This window comes from Chlamydotis macqueenii, chromosome Z, assembly GCF_036417535.1.
Source record: "Chlamydotis macqueenii isolate bChlMac1 chromosome Z, bChlMac1.mat, whole genome shotgun sequence".
Lineage (NCBI taxonomy): Eukaryota > Metazoa > Chordata > Aves > Otidiformes > Otididae > Chlamydotis > Chlamydotis macqueenii.
In genome coordinates this window covers 29,266,319-29,286,544 of record NC_141593.1, presented here as the reverse complement: position 1 = coordinate 29,286,544, position 20,226 = coordinate 29,266,319, and the positions used below count along the sequence as shown (strand labels likewise).

The 20,226-nt window shown below is 37.2% G+C and overlaps 1 protein-coding gene across 5 annotated transcripts in view; it reads left to right on the top strand.

The window, feature by feature from the left end:
- The window catches only part of BRD10 (bromodomain containing 10), a 53,301-nt gene that overhangs the window by 23,278 nt on the left and 9,797 nt on the right, over positions 1-20,226 (top strand). For 3 of the 5 annotated variants that reach the window (XM_086770089.1, XM_086770088.1, XM_086770093.1), the window contains 3 exons: positions 3,262-3,351; positions 16,114-16,229; positions 19,925-20,112. In XM_086770089.1, coding sequence (XP_086626215.1) covers positions 3,262-3,351; positions 16,114-16,229; positions 19,925-20,112 — 394 coding nt within the window. The remainder of the gene's footprint in view (positions 1-3,261; positions 3,352-16,113; positions 16,230-19,924; positions 20,113-20,226) is intronic. The other 2 variants (XM_086770091.1, XM_086770092.1) reach the window with 2 other exon arrangements.

Below are 20,226 nucleotides of genomic sequence, written 5' to 3'. Positions count from 1 at the left end.
TTAACAAAAAATTGAGGACATAATTGTGCTACTTAATCCTAACATTTATAGTGCTATTTTTAAACAACCTTTTGAGGAAACATACTGTACAGATTTTCTGCTCTTTGTCAGAGGTTGAATGTCATGAACAAGGGAGTAAAAGCATATGTTAGTGAACATCACTACTTCCTTGTATGTGATTTCAAACCTTATATTAATTTTTTAGCTTGCCTGCTTTAAAAAAAACCAAAACACAAACAACAAAGCAAAACAAACCCAAAACAAAAGCAGATGCAAACTGTATTCTCCATACCAAATAGAAACACACGAAAAATGCGTCCTGATTTTAGTATTTCGAAAAGCATTTGAGAAGTGAGTTTACAGTTTCATAGATCATCTGTTAGTTGGCTGTTGCGTATTTCCTTTTAAAACAAATTCTGAGCTCCAAACTTGTTACTACTATTGCTCACTGATGTTTTAAAGAAATTACAGTAATTATATTGGTGTATAGAAGGGACAGTAATGTGTTTTTGGGGGCTTTCTTTTCCATTTACAAAGTATATTTAAGTTTAGTAACAAGTGCTTTGTCCCAGTCTTTCCTCCTTTTCCCTCACAAATATACACGTGGCCATGACCTGCATGTACTATAGCCAGAGGAAAAAAGGAATGCACACATTTTAAGGAACTGGGCTAACTTCAGCTTTTCTGTTTCACTGTGTCTTAACAGTTTCAGTTTTATCAGCTATGGGCTCTGGTAAATACAGATGTTGAAAGGATGCTATCTGGATATTTGCCACATGGAGATGGCAGCAGTAAAAGAGCAGGTTCATAGGAAATACTTGAAATCATCATTACAATCCTATAAGAAAGACAGGGACAAACTTTTTATCAGGGCCTGTTGTGACAGGACAAGGGGTAATGGTTTTAAACTAAACGAGGGTAGATTTAGGCTAGATACAAGGAAGAAATTTTTTACAGTGGAAAACTGGTGGAACTCTGGAACAGGGTGCCCAGAGAGGTGGTTGATGCCCTGTCCCTGGAAACTTTACAGGCCAGGTTGGATGGGGCTCTGAGCAACCTGATGTGGTTGGTGACGTCCCTGCTCCTTGCAGGGGCATTGGACTAGATGACCTTTTAAGGGCCCTTCCAACCCAAACTATTCCATATTTCTATGATTATTACACAATCTGAAGTTAAGCATGAGGCCCCGTTGAAGTGAGTAAAAATTATAGTAAAAGATTGGCTGTAGTTAAGGGGGACAAGGAAGGAGCATGAGTGATCTAGGATAGTACACTAGGTTTGTATTTATGAATAGATCTACAGATTAGATTTGTTTTTATAATGGTAAATAATTCATTTATAAATTCTGATAAATCAATCATGGGAGATGGAAAAGGTGGAAAAGAGCTTGGTCCTCCTGTCTTCCCTTACAAATATCAGAAGACACTTCCTGTCTTTCCTCCTTGAACTTGTAGGAGTCAGTGACAGTCTTTGAGAGATTACTGAGATCTGAGATTGCATCCTAACAGGAAAGTTAAACCCTGAATTTGAAAATTTACTGCTATACTGAATACCTGAAGTTTCCATTGTATTCAGTTGAAAAAAACAGGATGCTTATTGCCTATGAAAATTAAGCCCATATGTAGTAAGTACTGTACCTGATGCAAAAATGTCTGTGTTGTAGTTAGCAGGGACACAACTAATTACACAATTTGTACATTAATGGAAATACTTACAACCTGAATCCTTAAGCCACCATGTAGTGTTCTAGAGGATAGGGACTAATCTCTCATTACCTTTGATAAGTAACAAAGGAAACAATTTTTCTCTTCAGATTCTTTTTCTGGTGTTAGATTATTAGAAGGTGTATTCTTCAAGAGCAGTATGTGAAACTACCAGTGAGCTATTGGCATATGACAGAATGATTAGATTGTAACATTAATACCTTTCTTTTTACCTTCACATTAACTTATCTGTTAAAACATACAAAACAATTCAGAATGGCAGTATTTGGCTTCCAGTTTACATATTATGTATTTGGAACTTCTTCAAGTGCGGGACAAACATGCGTGTTCAACCTAGTAGTTACACACAGTAATACTATTTTCTGGGTTAAGAGACCTTTTACAAGTTAATTTTACATACATTGTCTACAGGAAAGCAGTGCCAACTTCCTTATTCATTTGCTGTTTTAAACTGAATAAATGCAAACACTGTAAACTTTAGTTTGAGTCATTCCAGTTCCCCAATGCTCTCAAATGTACACAAATGTCATGAAAATAATGGCAAGTATATGTTAGAGGTTTCTGAAATTTATGTATTTGGCTAAAAGTGTCAATTCTGTGTTTTAGTAGTGAAACAAAGTTGAGTTTTTTAATATGAATTTGCTGCAAATCTAAAACTTCATGTGTAATTGAGGTAAAAATACATTGTTATGAATTACTGATTTGGAAAAAAATAGTAGTTGTATGCTAAAAGCATTTTTGTGGGTTTTTTTTTCTGTTTGGATTTTATTTTCTTAAATTATTTCAGCATGTTTTCAGTAGTAACGAAAACATTTCCACCTAAGGGTGGTAGAAGGAAGCAAGTCTTAACATATGATAACCTGAAAGAACCTAACAGCTTAATAATTTCCAGTTTATTAAGGCTTTGATTACCCTAAATTATGGTAAGCCAAAACATACAGACTCCTTTTGTTTGGTGATTTTTTTGGGGGGAAAGTAGCATCCATATCCTGAGAGAAAAAATTTAAAAAGCTGTTTTCTAAAGACAGAAATAAGAAGACTATAATACTTTTTCAAAACATAGATAAGTAGGTAGATTTGATACTTATGGCTGTGTTATCTTTTGAGAATACTCTGTATAAACATATGAAATTATGTTCAGGAAGAAGTTGCAACAAGTGTAATTATGTTATAACCACAGTGTAGTCCAAAGTTAGTACACTTTAATTGACCAGGGAATTGTTTGGTACTCAAACCTGTTCCAACTCGTTACGTTTGGTAGTTGTCATTCACAGAAGTTTTAAGAAAATGCCTGCGTTTCAAAATGGAAGCTTACAGGCAGAAATAGAGTTTACGTCTGAAGAGTGAGGTATTTTCTTATTAGATTTTCTTTCTTTCAATAAGTCCTATGTTTTCCAGTTAAAAGTGCTATAAGAAAATAAAAATAAAATGTTGGCACCAGGTAATAACATACTCTTTTAGATTTTATTTGGATTCATTGTACCTTTTCCAAGTGCCACATTACCAAGTGTTTGTGTTCATTTTTTTTTTTTTTTAGCTTATTTGCACTAATCTTGATGAACTCAGGGAATTAATCACAAAGATTGAGAATGAACTCAAAGATCTGGAGGACATTAAAAAGAAATCGGTATGTGACATTAAAAGCTTTCTCTTGTATGGGTATAAAATGATGCCAATTATTTGCTGAGGTCTGACAACTGAAGATTGTATGCCTGCTCAGTAACTACATGAAGCTTCATAAGGTTGACACCTGGAGCCTGTAATCTTAACCCTTTCTGTATATAGTGCTCTGTTCACAGTGTTTTTATGATAAGTAAATTTAATAACTGTGTTAACAATTTTCACTGCCAAAGTAAAATGTGGATAGTGATAATACCTTTGAAGGAGTAGTTTATTTCTATTAAACATGACCATTCTTCCCTGAGGACAAACTTTTATCCAACAAGCAACCACAGGATAGAGTTCTCATATCTTGCCTATGCAGGGCTGATCAGATGTTCTTGTGAGCTGACTCTTACACTGCTTATTAGGATTCCGAACTCCTTTTGTTTGCAAGTAAGTTACTAAAATTGGCTTTTTTTAATTTATTTTTTTTTTAGTAGATTATACAGGAAAGCATGCAATGTAGTTTTTCATACCAGATTCAGATACAAGTTTTACCAGTGTACACTGAATCACTCAGTCTATGCAGCTGAAAACCTCAAAAGAGTAACGGTTAGACAAGAGAATGCAAGAGGTTTGGGGTTTTGTAGAAGGCAGTGATTCTCATGAATATGGTGGGTGGTTTTAAATAAATAGTACTCATTTAAATGGCCCTCTACAGCCAATTCTTCTTACTACTTACTTTTTTACACTGCAGTTTTGTTTATTAAACCTTTGGTAGATATTTCTGTGTATTTCTATGACTAGTAGTAGTTAAAAATGTTACTTTTTCTATACCTTAGAAATTAGGCTGCTAACTTCTGTAAATGTCTTTAGTCTCGTGCAGAAACAATTTATTTTTAAATTATTTAAATAGGGGAGAGAGATATGGTAGGTGAGAGGCAATATAAATTAGGACTCTGAAAGACAAATTTCACTGCAGACACTTAGCGTAATAGCTGTTAAAATATCCAGAGGAATAAAAACAGACACAACTTGAAATTATTTTATAGTTGCTAATTTGCACATTGGTTTTATGATGAGATTGACAAGAGGTTATCAGAAAGGCTATGTCAACAATAGAAGAAAAAGCCAAAAATGAGAGTATACCTCAGCATATCAGTAATCTTAGTGTAGGTGAGTCTTTTAGTCTACTAGTAAAACTGTACCAAGAAGACTTCTTCAAGGGTAGACAAATGCTAAATATGTCATAATTGCTCTTTGAACTGAAATCTGATAATGTCATTATGTAAATAAGTTGCATGACTTCAGCAGGAATACTATGTTTAGTTCTAATCGCACTGTCTTAAAAAAAACCAAACACTTAAGTACAAGGGAGTTAAGATGCAACTCATTCAGCATTCAGAAGTTGTGAGGTAAGGACAATCTTTCTGTATGGTTGTATAGCTCTATCAGATAATGATTCTATGTCTCCAAAGACTTGTATTTTTAGAAATGTTATGTAAAGAAAAAAGACTATGGTTAATTGTTGAAGAAGTGATTATAAGGAAACAGTAAAGTGAAATATTGATTTTAAAAAAAAAGTATTTATCAGCCAAATTTAATATTAAGTTTTTTTAAAACACAAATAGAAAGATGTTAAATTAGATGAAGAGTCAATAAACTTGACTTCCTAAAATTAGGTTTTGCTTTGCAAGGGAAGTCATTAGAATTTTATTTTTGATGTCTAACACCATGTGTAATTAGGTTAAATATCTTAAAAACTGGAGGAAATGTGAATTTTCATTCTTCAGCTCTAACAGGAATGACAGTGGCAGTTTCAGAAGCATACAGAATAGAGTTTGTTTCAGCTTTTCTGAAGTGCCTAGTCTATTAAATAAAACGTTCTAATTTGATGATGGAAATTTGACCTAATGTGTAAGCTTATTCTAATATGATGGTATTCATTTTGATGCTGTTCATGGACTTCTTTCTTGTTTTGCCCCAAAGATGATGGTATTCTTACTACTTTGTGGTGATTTTATTGATTTTTGTTTGCAGTAGTGACCTAGGTAAAGCCAGAGGAATCTTTTTTCTTCCTGAATAACTTGCTTGGTAATTCTGGTTTTAGTAGTTCTTAGCACATGCTACTGAGAGAAACTCATAAGCCAAGCTTTAAAGCTTGTGTTAAGTACTAACACATATTAGAAATACAACTTGTCTAATTTATATTAAGACTTTGAAGCATAACCTTTTCCTTAGTCCTAACTGCCCTTTGTTTCCTAGGAGACCATTCTAGAGTACTTAAAAGGAATTCCTTCTCCAGATCTTGGCAGTACTGGCGGTCGTAATGAAAGGGCTGAGCTGTAAGACTTCTTTAACATGAGTAAACTTACTGTTTTCCGGCATTTTTTGTAGGTAGTTGGACTGGTTGTATCTGACACCGTTTAGAACACCAGCTTGAGCCAACAAAGGACATGAGGTTTTTAGCCCAAACAAGTTTTGTTTGGCAAGTTAAAAGCAAATTAGAACAGGGTTATGTAATGGAATGCTATGGGTAATTTTAAGTGTAGGCATCACTGTCAGTTTCTTGTACAACTGTGAAATAATAAACCTGTTGCAAAGGATTTTCACGGTTTGGTTGATTAAAACATTTTAGTTCTGTACTCTTGTAGACCTTTTTTGGTTTTTTGAGTTAGCTGTGATTTAATATTTTTCCATTTAAAAATTCTTGCATTTTGCTTGATTACTTGTGAATTTGTTTTAATAATGATGAGATTTGGTTTAGTGCCAGTTTGCCATAACTGTTAGAGAGGAAGATGAAATTTGACCTCAGCTCTTTAATCTTAAACAGAAGTTCAACTCAACCTTAGTATTATCTCTTCCCAGATTGTTTCACTCTTGAACTCTAGCCACAGTCCTGAAGCAAGGCTGTAATTTCACATATGCTTTCGACTGACATAAACCAAAACCACTGCCAAATACATAGTTCCTGCTCTCTCCGTCTCTGGCAGCTTGTATTTTCTGTGCCACCCTATGAGAGAAGGTAGCAAAATTATTTGTTCAGTTCCATGGTGTCAGAGTTAGTCTGTGGTAAACCTAACTACTTTTCTACTGCTGCTGAGTTGTTTGTAACCCAGATCAGTTTTCTAGTGTGGTTTATCATGCAGTTGCACGAATACCTGTGCTTGTGTTCTGCCACAGTTCGAGAGGTCATTGTAAGGACAGGAATGAGCATCTCAGGGCAAAAGAAATTGAGGTTGCTTCTGACAGCAAAAGTGCTGTTTTGTGGAAGGTGAAGTTGCATGTGATATTACAGTCAAGGGTACTCTAAAAAGTCTGTGCCTTCAGCTACTAAACAGTTCCTCTCCTTACCACCTACTACATTTTGAGAGGTAGACGAAAGAATAAGTTAGTTAAATTGACTATTTATTTGAGTGCCTGACTGGAATTCAGAAAGCCAGAGGTGCAGAAAGAGAACTTAAAGGACTTGAGTCTAATGCACTGTCTAGTGAAAGGATGGAGGGTGGTTCTCTAAGGCATGTCTAAACTAGAATGTCTTCTACCTTTGGTACGTTCCTTAGGACGTGACGTGACATCCTTTCACTTTACAGCACTGTGACTAAAAAGTAGAATAAAAATGGAATTAATAGAAAAATAACCCACAGAATTTACAGAATTTACAGAATTTACAGAATTTACAGAATTTACAGAATTTACAGAATTTACAGAATTTACAGAATTTACAGAAAGAATAATTCGATTCCAGTAAAAATTATGTCCGTTTTGTTACTAATACTGGCCTTCTATGACGGGGTGACGGCATCGGTGGACAAGGGACGAGCAACTGACATCATCTACCTGGACTTGTGCAAAGCTTTTGACACTGTCCCACACGACATCCTTCTCTCTAAACTAGAGAGACATGGGTTTGGTGGACGGACCACTCAGTGGATAAGGAGTTGGCTGGATGGCTGCACTCAGAGAGTGGTGGTCAACGGCTCAATGTCCATGTGGAGACCAGTCACGAGTGGCGTCCCTCAGGGGTCCGTGTTGGGCCCGGCCCTGTTCAACATCTTTGTCGGCGATATGGACAGTGGGATAGAGTGCACCCTCAGCAAGTTCGCCGACGACACCAAGTTGTGTGGTGCTGTCGACACGCTGGAAGGGAGGGATGCCATCCAGAGGGACCTTGACAGGCTGCAGAGGTGGGCCCGTGCCAACCTCATGAAGTTCAACCAGGCCAAGTGCAAGGTCCTGCACCTGGGTCACGGCAATCCCAGGCACAAATACAGGCTGGGCGGGGAATGGATTGAGAGCAGCCCTGAGGAGAAGGACTTGGGAGTGCTGGTGGAGGAGAAGCTTAACATGAGCAGGCAATGCGCCCTTGCGGCCCAGAAGGCCAACCGCATCCTGGGCTGCATCAAGAGAAGTGTGGCCAGCAGGTTGAGGGAGGTGATTCTTCCCCTCTACTCTGCCCTGGTGAGACCCCACCTGGAGTACCGTTTCCAGTTCTGGAGCCCCCAACACAAGAAGGACATGGACCAGTTGGAGAAGGTCCAGAGGAGGGCCACGAAGATGATAAAAGGTCTGGAGCACCTCTCTTATAAGGACAGGCTGAGAGAGTTGGGGCTGTTCAGCCTGCAGAAGAGGAGGCTCCGGGGAGACCTGATAGCGGTCTTCCAGTACCTCAAGGGGGCCTACAAGAAAGATGGGGAAAGGCTGTTTAGTAGGGCCTGTTGCGATAGGACGAGAGGTAATGGTTTTAAAATAGAGGGGGGTAGATTTAGATTAGAAATTAGGAAATTTTTTTTTACGATGCGAGTTATAGAACACTGGAACAGGTTGCCCAGAAAGGTGGTGGAGGCCCCATCCCTGGAAACGTTCAAGGCCAGGCTGGATGAGGCTCTGAGCAACCTGACCTAGTCAGGGATGTCCCTGCTCCTTGCAGGGGGGTTGGACTAGATGACCTTTGAAGGTCCCTTCCAACCCTAACCATTCTATGATTCTATGATAAATAAGATTTGGGGGAAGTTACAAGCAGTCATTGGACAATTATAAATCTGAAATAGAACATTTTGGCTAAAATTCTGTTGAGATTTTATTGCATTTTTATGTTATGTTTGCTGACAATTTAGACTATATATAAGCATGGCAGTTCAGTTGAATGTGAACTCTTAGAAATTTCCTGTAACTGGCAAATCGACCAGGACATGCAAAGTAGCTTAATTCCACTTAAAAATCTACTTGCAGCAGTACTGTTTAAAAAATAATTTTGACAGGCATATGTGGTAGTGAAGCATTTTGCCAGTATATTTAGGGTAACATAAAGGCTTCTGTCTAATACATGAGATTTCTTTAATAAGAACAGTGGTACCTTCTATATTGATCAGTACACACGATAACAACTACCAGTTTCTGATGTTTTAGATCCCTTTTTTTTTTTTTTTTTTTCTGTTGTCTGGGGAGTGAGAAGGGAGGCTGGAGCCCAGGATTCCCACAGTTAAGCTGATGAGGTTTAAATGGATAAAGGGCAGTACCTTCCTGAGAAGGAGACAAGACTCTCCCTACAGGGAGAGAAAAGTGAGACAAAGGTGAGAGGAAGGAGAATTACTTAGCCAAAGGACACCAGCCAAGTTCACAGCTAATTAGAGTTTGGAGAAAATGCATTGAAGAGTTTATTTTTTTGCAGAGGTCTATCCCACACTGATGTTCTTGACTAAGTAGTAAGAAAAGTAAAAACCTCCTTTGTCAAGGTGTTAAGTCCTGCCATCTTCTAATGTTGTTTCTGAAGGTTTTAATTAGACAGTTGTACTTCCCAAGACAGATGAATGTCTTTGTCTTTGGGAGTGGATATGTCTTTGTCCTGGTTTCAGCAGGGATGGAGTTAATTTTCTTCTCAGTAGCCGGTGTGTTTTGGATTTCGTGTGTGAAGAATATTGATAAAAACACTCTGATGATACGAGTTGTTGTTAATGAGACCAAGGACACTACCTGTCTTTCCAAGTCTCGTTAACATGCAGATGCAGGAAGCTGGGCAAAAGACAGACAGAATAATTGATCCAAACTGGCCAAAGAGAGTATTCCATGCCATAAACGTCATGCTCAGTATATAAGTGGGGGTTGCCCATGGGAGGGGGCATTCTTGTCGAGTATCCGTGCAGGCACCCTTGGCATCCTTTTCTTCTCTCTTGCTTGCTGGCATCGTTCCCTCTACCTTGCTGGCTTGCTCTCCCCCCTTTGCTTGCTGCTCAGTGTCGTTCCTGTGATTGCTGCTCAGGACGGGCTGCGTTGGTCATTCGGACATCGGGTGGTGAGAAATTGTACGTTGTTCATTTTGTATATTTTGTATATATTAATATACTTATATCCTGTTAGCTTTGTAGTTTTTAGTATTTTTAGTAAACTGTTTTTATCTCAACCCATGAGTTTTCCTTTCTTCCCAATTTCTCTCCCCCGTCCCACCGGGTAGGGGGAGGGTGTGTAAGAAACTGTGTGGTGATCCGGGCTAAACCACCACAATCTTTTAAGCAGGTGAATCAGAAGGGCTGAAAGCAAATGGAGGTTTTCTGCAGCTCTAAGTACATTTGTAGAATACTGAGGCTATCCAAAGGAATAGGAAAGACTTTTTAGCAAGGCCTGTTGTGATAGAACAAGGGGTAATGGTTTTAAACTAAAAGAGGGTGGATTTAGATTAGACATAAGGAGAAAAATTTTTACAGTGAGGGTGGTGGAACACTGGCACAGGTTGCCCAGAAAGATGGTGAAATATGTACCACACACTTCTGCATGTAAGGAGTTTGCTGTTATACTTGTTTTTGTCTGTATTACTAAATTTATATAAATGTACATGCAAACAAATAATATAATTGCACACACATTTGGAAATTTAAACTGCAGGTAAAGAAATCTTCTTTAATGTATCTAACATATTCTTTTTTTCAATTCTTTCTCTAAAAATCTTGATTTGTACTTTAGTCACTTCCAAGTAGTCTGTTATTGCTTCTTTCTTGCCTGCACCTTTTAAAAACACTGATGTAAGCCCAAACTGTTGAATTTTGAGTCTGAAATTTACACATTTACATCAATGCAGTTTCCTGTACTTCTGAGGAGAGATTGACCATGTGGAGCTTTTAAAAATCCAACCAGCTATTTAGTTGTCAGCTAGTTAGTTACTTGTCAACCAGCTATTTAATTGTATTATATGAATGAATGAAGCCAATTTTAGGCTTCAAATTTTGAAATCTTCTCCACAATAATTACTTTTTTTTTTCTCCTGTTTTTTGCCTTCTGCTTATCTCGGTAGCTTTCAATATTTTTGTCCCAATCTTCAGTTTTTCTTAGCTCCTCCACTACCTCTTTTTCTGTCTATATTGTGTGGGGCTTTTTCCAACTATTTTCTCTTAGTTTCCCATGATCTTTCCTGATTTTCCTTGTGTGGCTAGCCCTCTAATGAATGTCTGCTAAGAAGCTTTCCTTAATCCACTTTTATCATGAACAGTTTAATGTAGAACTTTCTACAGTTCCAAATGTGAAAGTGTGGCTTCTGCATCAAAGATGTGAATGTGTACTCATGCATTGAACCTGGAACATGTCTGTCATAGAGATACTACTGTATATTCAGAACACTTCACACTGCTTTGGATTTTGTTCAGTTAGTATATTGCTAGGGACATCCGTGCCAGCACAGAGTTATAACAGAACAGCTGATTTTAAGGTGAAGTATAGGAAAATACTTGTATATCCAGAGTTAAGAAGATGCAAAATTCAGCTATATGAAAGGGAGTTAAGTAAGATCCATAATAGCTTAAAACACACAGCTTTTTTCTAGTTTAAGATACATCCAGAAGTCTAAGTTAGTTAATATCTCGAAGTTTTTCTAATAAAGAGTAAAATGTGACAGTTCAGTGCTGAATAAATGTAGACTAATTAATACAATTATGAACCTGTAGCAATTTTGTCTTAAGAAAATTAGAACATGTGACTAAATATCTGAATGAAAAGTCATTTCATAGTAGTGAACAAAATCATGAGATAAAGACACTCTTGGTAGCAATTTATGGCATTTTTAAAACTTAATTTGTTCGCAGTGTTTAATAAGAGAGTATGAGATGCCATTTTAGGATATAGCTTAGTGTGATCAGATATCTAGGCCATGAAAGTGGCAAGCGGAAGTCTTTTAAAAAAAAAAAAAGTTTGAAGGCTGATTTATCTCTTCATTTGCTTCATTAGTTGACAGTGTATGCTCAAAGATAAAATTGATCAACAGATGTCATGAGTGGATTTATTTTATAATATATGACAAGTCTCTTCCTAACTGTATTCAGTCCCAGTCTTCAAATAACATCAGAGGTTAGCTCTTGATAGATATTTATAATACTCAGAATGGCATTGCTGAAGGTCAAATTCAAGACAGTGATGTTCAGGAACTTTCACTGTAGAAGATAACATTTTCAAAATGAAAACACTTTCAATTATAGGTGAATTCGCGTAGTATGAATACATAATCTCATCATGCATTCTTATTTAGTCAAAACTGCCATTGAAGTCGGGGTCTAAAATTCTACTATTTGGCCCATAAATTGGTTAATAAGAAGATTCAATATCAGTTCGTGTCTGAATTGAAGAAGTTATTGATCTCTTTTCTTTAGGTATCTGATGTCCAAAGCAGCTGCAGATCACCAACTCCCTCTCTTTGTGACATCACTAGAAAAGGCTAGACTGGTGATGTCACACATACCACAGAACCCCGCTGCAGAATGGAGCAGGCGTATTAAGGGTAAGGTAAGTTTTCTCCCTCCACCACCACCCCTTTTCAACAATATTGCATAGTTTTATTAGATTTCTAATTTTCTTTATTTTATATCCCTAGGATATAAAGTAAAGATTAAAGAAAAATCTTATAAAACTGCATAATATTGTGGTTGTGCGTGTGTGTGTTTATTTAAAAACAAAAACTCCCCTATAAAGTTCAGTCCTTACCTCATATATCCATATCCTGGCTCCAGTCTGCTTTGGGGTTCCGTGATGAGTATGCCAGAATAGTGTATGTTGGGGCATCATGGAGAGTGGAGTCAGCATTTCCTGGCTGCTCTGGATGTCAGAAACCTTATTTTAAAGGTAAGTTTTCAGTTGAGAATGTGTTGAATGTCTCTCTTGTTTATATGGAAACATTCAGCGCATTTCTAAAATGTATTTTTATTGTGTTTGCATTTTAAATTTACTTGTAAATTAACACAACTGAAAGTCACATTTTATACTTGTGCTCTGTCTAGACCTTTTTTCTCTTTTGTTCTGTTATTAATACCTTTCATTGTGTTTCCAGAAGAAAATAGTGTTTTGTTTCTCACTACCTGGAACAAGATGGTAACTATAAGTCAGATCCAAGGTATAGAAACAGTGGTACTGGGACTGTGAATTGCAGACCACGTAAGAACATAATTCAGTACACACCTAAGTACGGGATATTTCTATTTAAATAATCCGTTGGGAATGCAGGCTCTTATCAAACTTAGAGTTAGCTTAAGTGAATTGAAGGGGAACAATTTCTTCACGCATTTATTACGAGCAAGCTTTTCAATGATAGACTGGTTTTACTCTGAAGTACTGTCTTGGGTTGATGGAGAGTTGGATAACTTTAGTTCATGTCTACTGATAAAATCCTACTGGAACACCAGAAGGCAGTGCATCCAGACCCACTGTTGTTTGTACAGATGCCTTCTTGACAAGCGGACTGAACTACAGGGCTGTAATAGCTATTCCTTTATACTAATCCTGCCATTCCATTAAACCAGTCCTTGTGGGATTTCCTAAACAGCTATATTTTGATTACTTTGAGTGGAACAGTCGGGGCTACTCTGCTGTGGTCAGATCCTTCTGTGCCATTAAATGTTGCATTCTATGTATTTGTTAATCACATGACACACCAGGTTATGCTCGTAAGGAGCCCTGCAGTCAGTGTTTGAAAGGGACATTTGAAGGTATCCCCCACCTTGAAGGAGGACTATTGTCAGTGCTGCATGAAGTCATTCGTCACCTAACTATCTGAGTTCTGAAAACAGGAAAGAAAGAATTGGAGATTCAAGAGCTTCTCTGCACAACCTGTTCTAACACTGTATGTTTCTCATGCTGCCTTCTAAGGTCCAGCCTGAACCTTCTAAGCTCAGTTTGTAGCTGTTCTCCTACATTATATCATTTGGTATTGTTGAGAAGAGTTTGCAACACAGACATTGGTAAAGACAAGTTTATGATCTGGGCTTGGTGGAAATCTTACATGTTTACACAGAAAACCAACTGAACCACAATAATTTAGAAGACAATGATCTCTCTCCTTTTTTTTTTCCAGTCTTTTTTGGCCATATTTGTTCTGTGTCCTGCCTATTTCTGAGGAAAGAAAATTCTTCTCATGGCTTAAATTTGTGTATGTTGCCACTAACAAGTTTGTCAACTCCTATACCCCAGTAAGAAAAACAAGTCATTGGAATACAGGGAAATAACTAACTTACATTTATGTTGCTGTAATATTTGCATTACAATTATTTGTTTACAAATAAGTCAGAGTTTTCCATAGATTATATCCAGAGGACACAATTTTTGTTGAGAACTAGCTCTAGCATTCCAGGGGCAGAGGATTGGGGTTTTTTTTTGTTCATTTTTGTAAGCAAGAATAAAAGTGACTCGTATTTGTTCTTCTTTGAAGTGTTAATGAAGGCAGTAAAGTCTTGTCTTGGCTTAGTCTGCTCTTGACTAAGACTCCTACTCGTGTCTGGCCATTCAATGTATGATATAGTTATCACTTTAAAGTTTACTCCGTGGTCAGCTGATACTTATCTGGTCCATAAAGACTCTTGTCTACTTAAGCCAAGATCTTAGCCTTATTTAAAGATCAATGAGTCTCAGAAATTAATAATTTCTTGTCGATTTTACTCTGTAGTATTTTTTAATATATTTTTAATACTACATTTCTCACATCCTCTTCTTTGCTGTATCAAATACATGTATGGCATTTCTGTATGCTGATAGTAGTGGCATTATTTATTTTTGCCATTTTGATTTTTGTTTTCATACAATCCACTAATACCATGTACTGTATAAATTCATCCTTTTAGAAGTGCCTGTGAAATGTTTTGTATATGTTACCAGAAAGATAAATCTGTGCACATAATATTCTTTCATATGTTAGCAATTAATTCTGTTGACTGCTAATATTAGGAGGTAATACCAAATGCTAGGCTATAGTATACACAAGGGCTGTTTTCTGTTGCAGTGCTCAGTGGCAGGTCTTATGTCACAGTCCAAACATGACTGGCCACAAACGAACGAAATTAGAAGACAGTTTACTGGTTTGTCCTTGTGTTCAACACTAACCATTTTGTGGTAATATTGCGGAATTTCCTGCTTAAACCCTTTGCTTTTATAATTTTAATTGAAGAATGAAAAAGTAGCTATTTTCTTTGTTATGTAACATGTAAATGATTATCCATAAAAAATAAATACCTGGTCTTCAAACAAGCATTCAGCCTGACTGATCTTGCTGTACATTGGAGAGATCTGTTGAAATGCGTAGAATGGAGTTACTTCGAAGTCCATAGAAGAATCATTATTGTAGACAGTTGAAAGCCAGCCATGTCAAGCTTTATCAGCTTTTCCCGCCCTGCATTTCTTGGTGTGCTGGACCATAGGAAGCTGTGAAGGACATGAGCGCTATCAAAAGCTAAATACGTATATGAAATAAAAAATTCCCAAGTCTTGTTTCTTTTTCTTGCAGAACCATAGTTTCTTTACTGTCTTGCCTCCTCTCTGGCAAACCAAGGGATAAAATCCTTATTTATGTAAAATGCACAGCATTAGTAGAGTGGCAGAAGTGCTAGAGTATACTACATCTCTTTTTGTACCTGTTACGTATCTATGCATTGTTCAGTCTTTTATGTAGTGAGCTAAGAATAAAGTTTTGGGAAAAAACAGGGGTTATCTAAGAGTGTTAAGAGATGTGTTCTGCAGCATTATGGCCACCATGGTTTTGCTGTATGTATGTATATACACACTAATTGTCTTTTCCCAATGTCTTTTTTCCTCATTCAGCCTTTCCAGATTTATTAGAACATGAATTCTTCATGGAAGATCATAAGATTACACGTATTATTTTGGAAAAGAAAACCATTTTTAATTATATACTTGAGCTCTTATGTTGGAAAACTAGTCTCTGCTGCATAGTGTGTTAGTTCATAAATGAGCAATTTGCAGAACTTTTCTTTTAAAAACCCCTTTATCTAGAACTTGGAATAAAATACAAAAATGTAATGCAAAAACTGTGGTTTTTCTCCCTGAAAATTCTAGTAAATTGTTTTTGCAATAATAATATAAGTTATATCACTTATATTAAATGTGATTATGGTAAGATTTTGTGTAGAAATTTTATCTCTGACTATTAAAAGTGTACATACATGGTTGACTTCCCTGACCTGATGGGATTACTACCTGTATTAGTTACTCATTTAAGTAATTTTAAACACAGAATGTGTTTGTTGGATTCTGCTTCAGTTTTGATTTTGACCTGTAAAAAATGAACATCCTGGCAGTACTGCTTTTTTTAACTAGGATATTATGTCTCTGTAGTGTTAAAAAAAAAATTAGAAGTATTAATATCTTACATAGGTTAAGGGCAGATGTCACTGTGAAACGTACTAATATTCTTCCAGTTATTTTCCTCATGTGCTGTATTAGTGTACCAGGATTATTTTAGTGTTCATACAATATAACAAGACTTGGGTCTAATACAATGATAAATAAATTATATTTATGTTTGCAGGGAAGATGGTACCACCGGAAGCAAGCAGTAAAGGAATTGCATGGTACGTTGATACGACTGCTTAATGAATTGTTACCATGGGAACCAAAGCTAATGAAAGCATTTCAAAGAAACAGGTAATTAGCTGCTCTTTTTTTAACAATAGTGCATGGGATGAAAAACTGAACAAAATTCACCTTTTAAAAACTAATCAGTAACTTGGCTTCTCAAATAAATTAAATGAAAACACTTTGAGGAATAAGTCACTGGCAGTGCTTTAGTTGGAAGAATTATTTTATGTCTTTAAATAAAGTTGAGTTTAACCCCCTTAAATTTTTTCCTCTAAAATGCTCTAGAATCCTTAAGCATGTCTATTGATAGTTGTATCACAATCCAGCTAGGATTTGCATTGCTGTTTATTTGGTTACAAATTGCTGAAAATGTGTATCTAGAAAACTAGACCAGACTGTCTGAGAATGCTTTGTCAGACTACTTGCTATCTGAAGCTACTTAAATTGGTTGTTAATAAATTTTCCACAAGCAATTCTTAAAACATTTTTTGAGGTCTTTGTAACCCTGTAATTTTGAAATGCCTCTGGAATGAGGTGTGTCAGAGAAATATCAGTGAAGCAGTGACTAATTTAAATCCAGTAAGGGCAAATATTAGTAGCAGTGAAGATGGTACCCATATTATAAATCCTGGAGAGGCTGGATATTGACTTGGTATCATCATTGTGTCTTGAAGCTTGATGCCATTGTTGTCTGTTAGCCATACATGTCTGTTAGCACAGTCTATAATCACAGTTGCTATAATCCTACCTTTGTTTTCCCTCATAGATATTTAAAAGCAAGTTATTATTAGAATCTTGAACTCTGTGTCAAGTTAAAGTTAGGCAGCTGCTTAAAGGTTGAGTATGAAGGAAGCAACTTACAAGTTACCTGGTGCAGAACTAATTCTGAAAAGTATAAAAGGTATTATGTTTAGAAAAAAAACTACCATAGCACCAAAGACAGTAAACAGATACAGCCGCTAAGAGCGGGTTCCTTAGTAGCTCATTTTGTGGATACCATGTGTGGATTAAAATCCTTATTTGGAAATTCAGGATGTTGTCAAACATTTTGCTTTGAATAGTAGACCAAAGTACAAGTTTTGCTTTTTTCTATTCCTTTCCATTCAAGTTTCTGTTCATTTTCCTTAGCTGTTCATTTCTTCCTGTAGCGATTCAGACTCCTTTTGTAAACGTGTGGATAATAATACTATTAGAAAGGATTTCTTTTTCCAGTATGTGGGGTTTCCAGTTTTATCTGTTGCGTAAATTGTGCAGTGAAATGGTTTGGTGTCCAGTATTAGTTCTTTGTTGAATGTGGTTATAGAATACAGAAGTAGAACTGTAATGTAAAGTGTGTAGAAGTGTGTGCTTAATATGAGTAAATTTTAGTCTGGAACTGAGTGGCTGAGGTTGTGCAGGTACATGTGTTGGTAGCTAGAGTAGCATGCACTTAGAATGGAGGCTAATTTCTGAGATTCACTTAACTCATATTTCTTAGGATGTGTGTTTTAGGCTGTAACCCTAGTTTATTCAGCAATGCTAGCCTAGGTTTTTCCATGACTTAACTGTTTGAACAGACACCTGGTATACCAGAGAACAGCTCCAGCCGAAAAACAATCTTTACAAATCATGAGGAGGAGAGAGAGATGTGTTGGGGGAGCCTAGATCAGTGTCTTGGTCTGATTCATTAGACAGCTGTGTAGCACCAATGATAGTGGTGAAGAAAGGTGTCGTGAAAGGGAAAAAGCAATTGAGTAAAGATAGCTTACACTAGTGGAACAGCAGCACCACCACAAGTCTAGCTGCAGTTGTAGTGTCTGTAGGATGTCTCAGCCATCTACTGACATCTACTAATTGAATGGCAGTGTTGGCCTTCTAGGTGGTCAAGGGCTGGGCAAAGCTCCTTCCTTCTGTGCAAGACCTCAGTATGTATTAAGAGTCTGGAGTTTTTCTTCCTTCCTTTTTTTGTTGTCTTTAATTTTGTTGTCCTTGTTTATGATCAAAGCCTTTCCCCCTACCCCCTTCCAAAAGGTCCTCTGGTCTTTTCAAAATTATGGCAAAGTATAATGTTGAATTGTATTTGAATAGCAGCAAGGTTTAAAAGGAAAGGTTACTTGTGACCACTGATCATATTTGTTCACCAGCCCCACAGCAGAAGGTCTTTGAAAGGAAAAAGGAAATTCTCATCCAGAAGCTTTAGCACAGCGTTCGTTCCCAAGTATCCTTCTGTAGTTCTTCCACATAGACTTCGAGCTCGAAATCCTAATGACAAAGTTGAGTATCTTCCACACTGTATCTTCATACAGACTTGAAGGCTGTCTTCTCTCAGTGAGAGTGTCAAAGCTGTGAACAAACTATTAGGTCTTACTGACCCTGACCAGCCTCACCTGGGCCTCCATCCATATCACCTGCCCATGGGCCTGGGATCCCTGTTTCAGATCATTCTGCAGCCTTCAGTCTCTGCCGTTGGAAACTGGCATTCCTACTCAACTACAGCAGTTACCCTGCCTGACCATGGGTCCTGCTCATCTGGACTCACCCTCAGACTGAGCTTGGACCCGTATCATCACTGTGAACCTCCCCCAGAAATCACTTGACTGGGTCCTGACCCTGGCAGCCATCACTGGATCTGATCCTGATCTGAACCTGTGAATTGACTTCCCAGCTTGACCTCAAATCTGCCTCAGCATAGGAACTTGCCCGTTGATCTGGGCTCTTGGTTAAACCCAGCTACCAGCCCTAGGCCTGCCGTGCTCCCTCATGGCATCTTGGCTGGTGAAGCTCATGCACTGGCAGCTGTGACATCACGCTTTCCTCCTACCTCTCCATCCCTTAAGGAGCTGCTGGCCATTGCTGCACTCAGTGCAAACAACTGTTATTTTAAATAGGTAAATTTAAGATCTTATTCTTACTGTCATAAGGGCTAGATCCAGACTAGCTAGAGTCTAGAATCTATTCCACACAAGGTGCTCATTGCTATAATCTGTTTATTCTTTTGCTAAATAAGCAACAGATTGGGTCCTCTCCACAGGCTAGAGTCGCTCAATTGATTACCACCAGCTGAATCCTGTAGCTCATTGTATTTGTAGACCAAAATACCCCCTAGATCTCATTTTAAACAATGGTTTAGAAGAAGGGATAATGGAAATATATAGCAGTTTAGGAGTATCAAGGTAAGTGGATATGTTTCTGAACAGTGTTCAAATGAATAAAGCAGCTATGTATTTCTATCGTAAGCACATTCTTTAGTGGTGTATGAGCCTATGGAAGTTAGAGTGACAGCTGTTCTAATGGCCCAGAGACAAGAAATTTTTCTTAAAGGAGAAAGTTGCATTTCAGACCCACATCTAGGCCAAAAGCATGATGCATTTAAGAAAAACAAGATTTACTTAATTCTTCAGTTGAGGTTTCCTTCAGAGTAACGAGTAGACTTGTTACAGTTAATACTCAAGTCCATATAGGTATATCTATCACAACTCAAGATGAAGGAAAAAATAGAAGATGAGTGCAGTAAAACAGTGATGGTTGTATTTGACTTGGTCTTTTTGCCTATTGCCAGAGGACTTAATGACATAGAATTCAGTTTTGGTGAGGGAAGGGACATTACTGTCACTTCACATTTTCTGCATTTTAGAGACTTGCAGACAGAGCTACCCTGAAATTTTTTGAAGGACACAGGCAATTAATTCTACACTAACTTTTTGTGTGGCAGCAAATACAAATTTTAAAAAATGCTTAAAACAGTGTAATTCTTTAGTAAAGTTAGGTTTCATATTTTCAAGGTCTAGATTGAAGAAGGACTATGATGACTTTAAAAGACATCCAGACCATGATAAATTTACCAGAGAATGGTGGAGTAATGATGAAAGTGAAGTTGATTCTGGCAAAGATTCTTTTGCAGTAGTATGCGGTAAATCTTCAGAGTCTGCAGATCCTGTGGAAGTTCCCAAAAAAGATCACCCAGACAATGGTAAGCATTTACTATAATTTGATAGCTTGAACTTTTTTCAGGAGCTGAGTCAAGTTGATTCAGGAGCTTAATCTTTCCATGTGAGCTTGTTTCCTACTTTTTACCTTAACTACT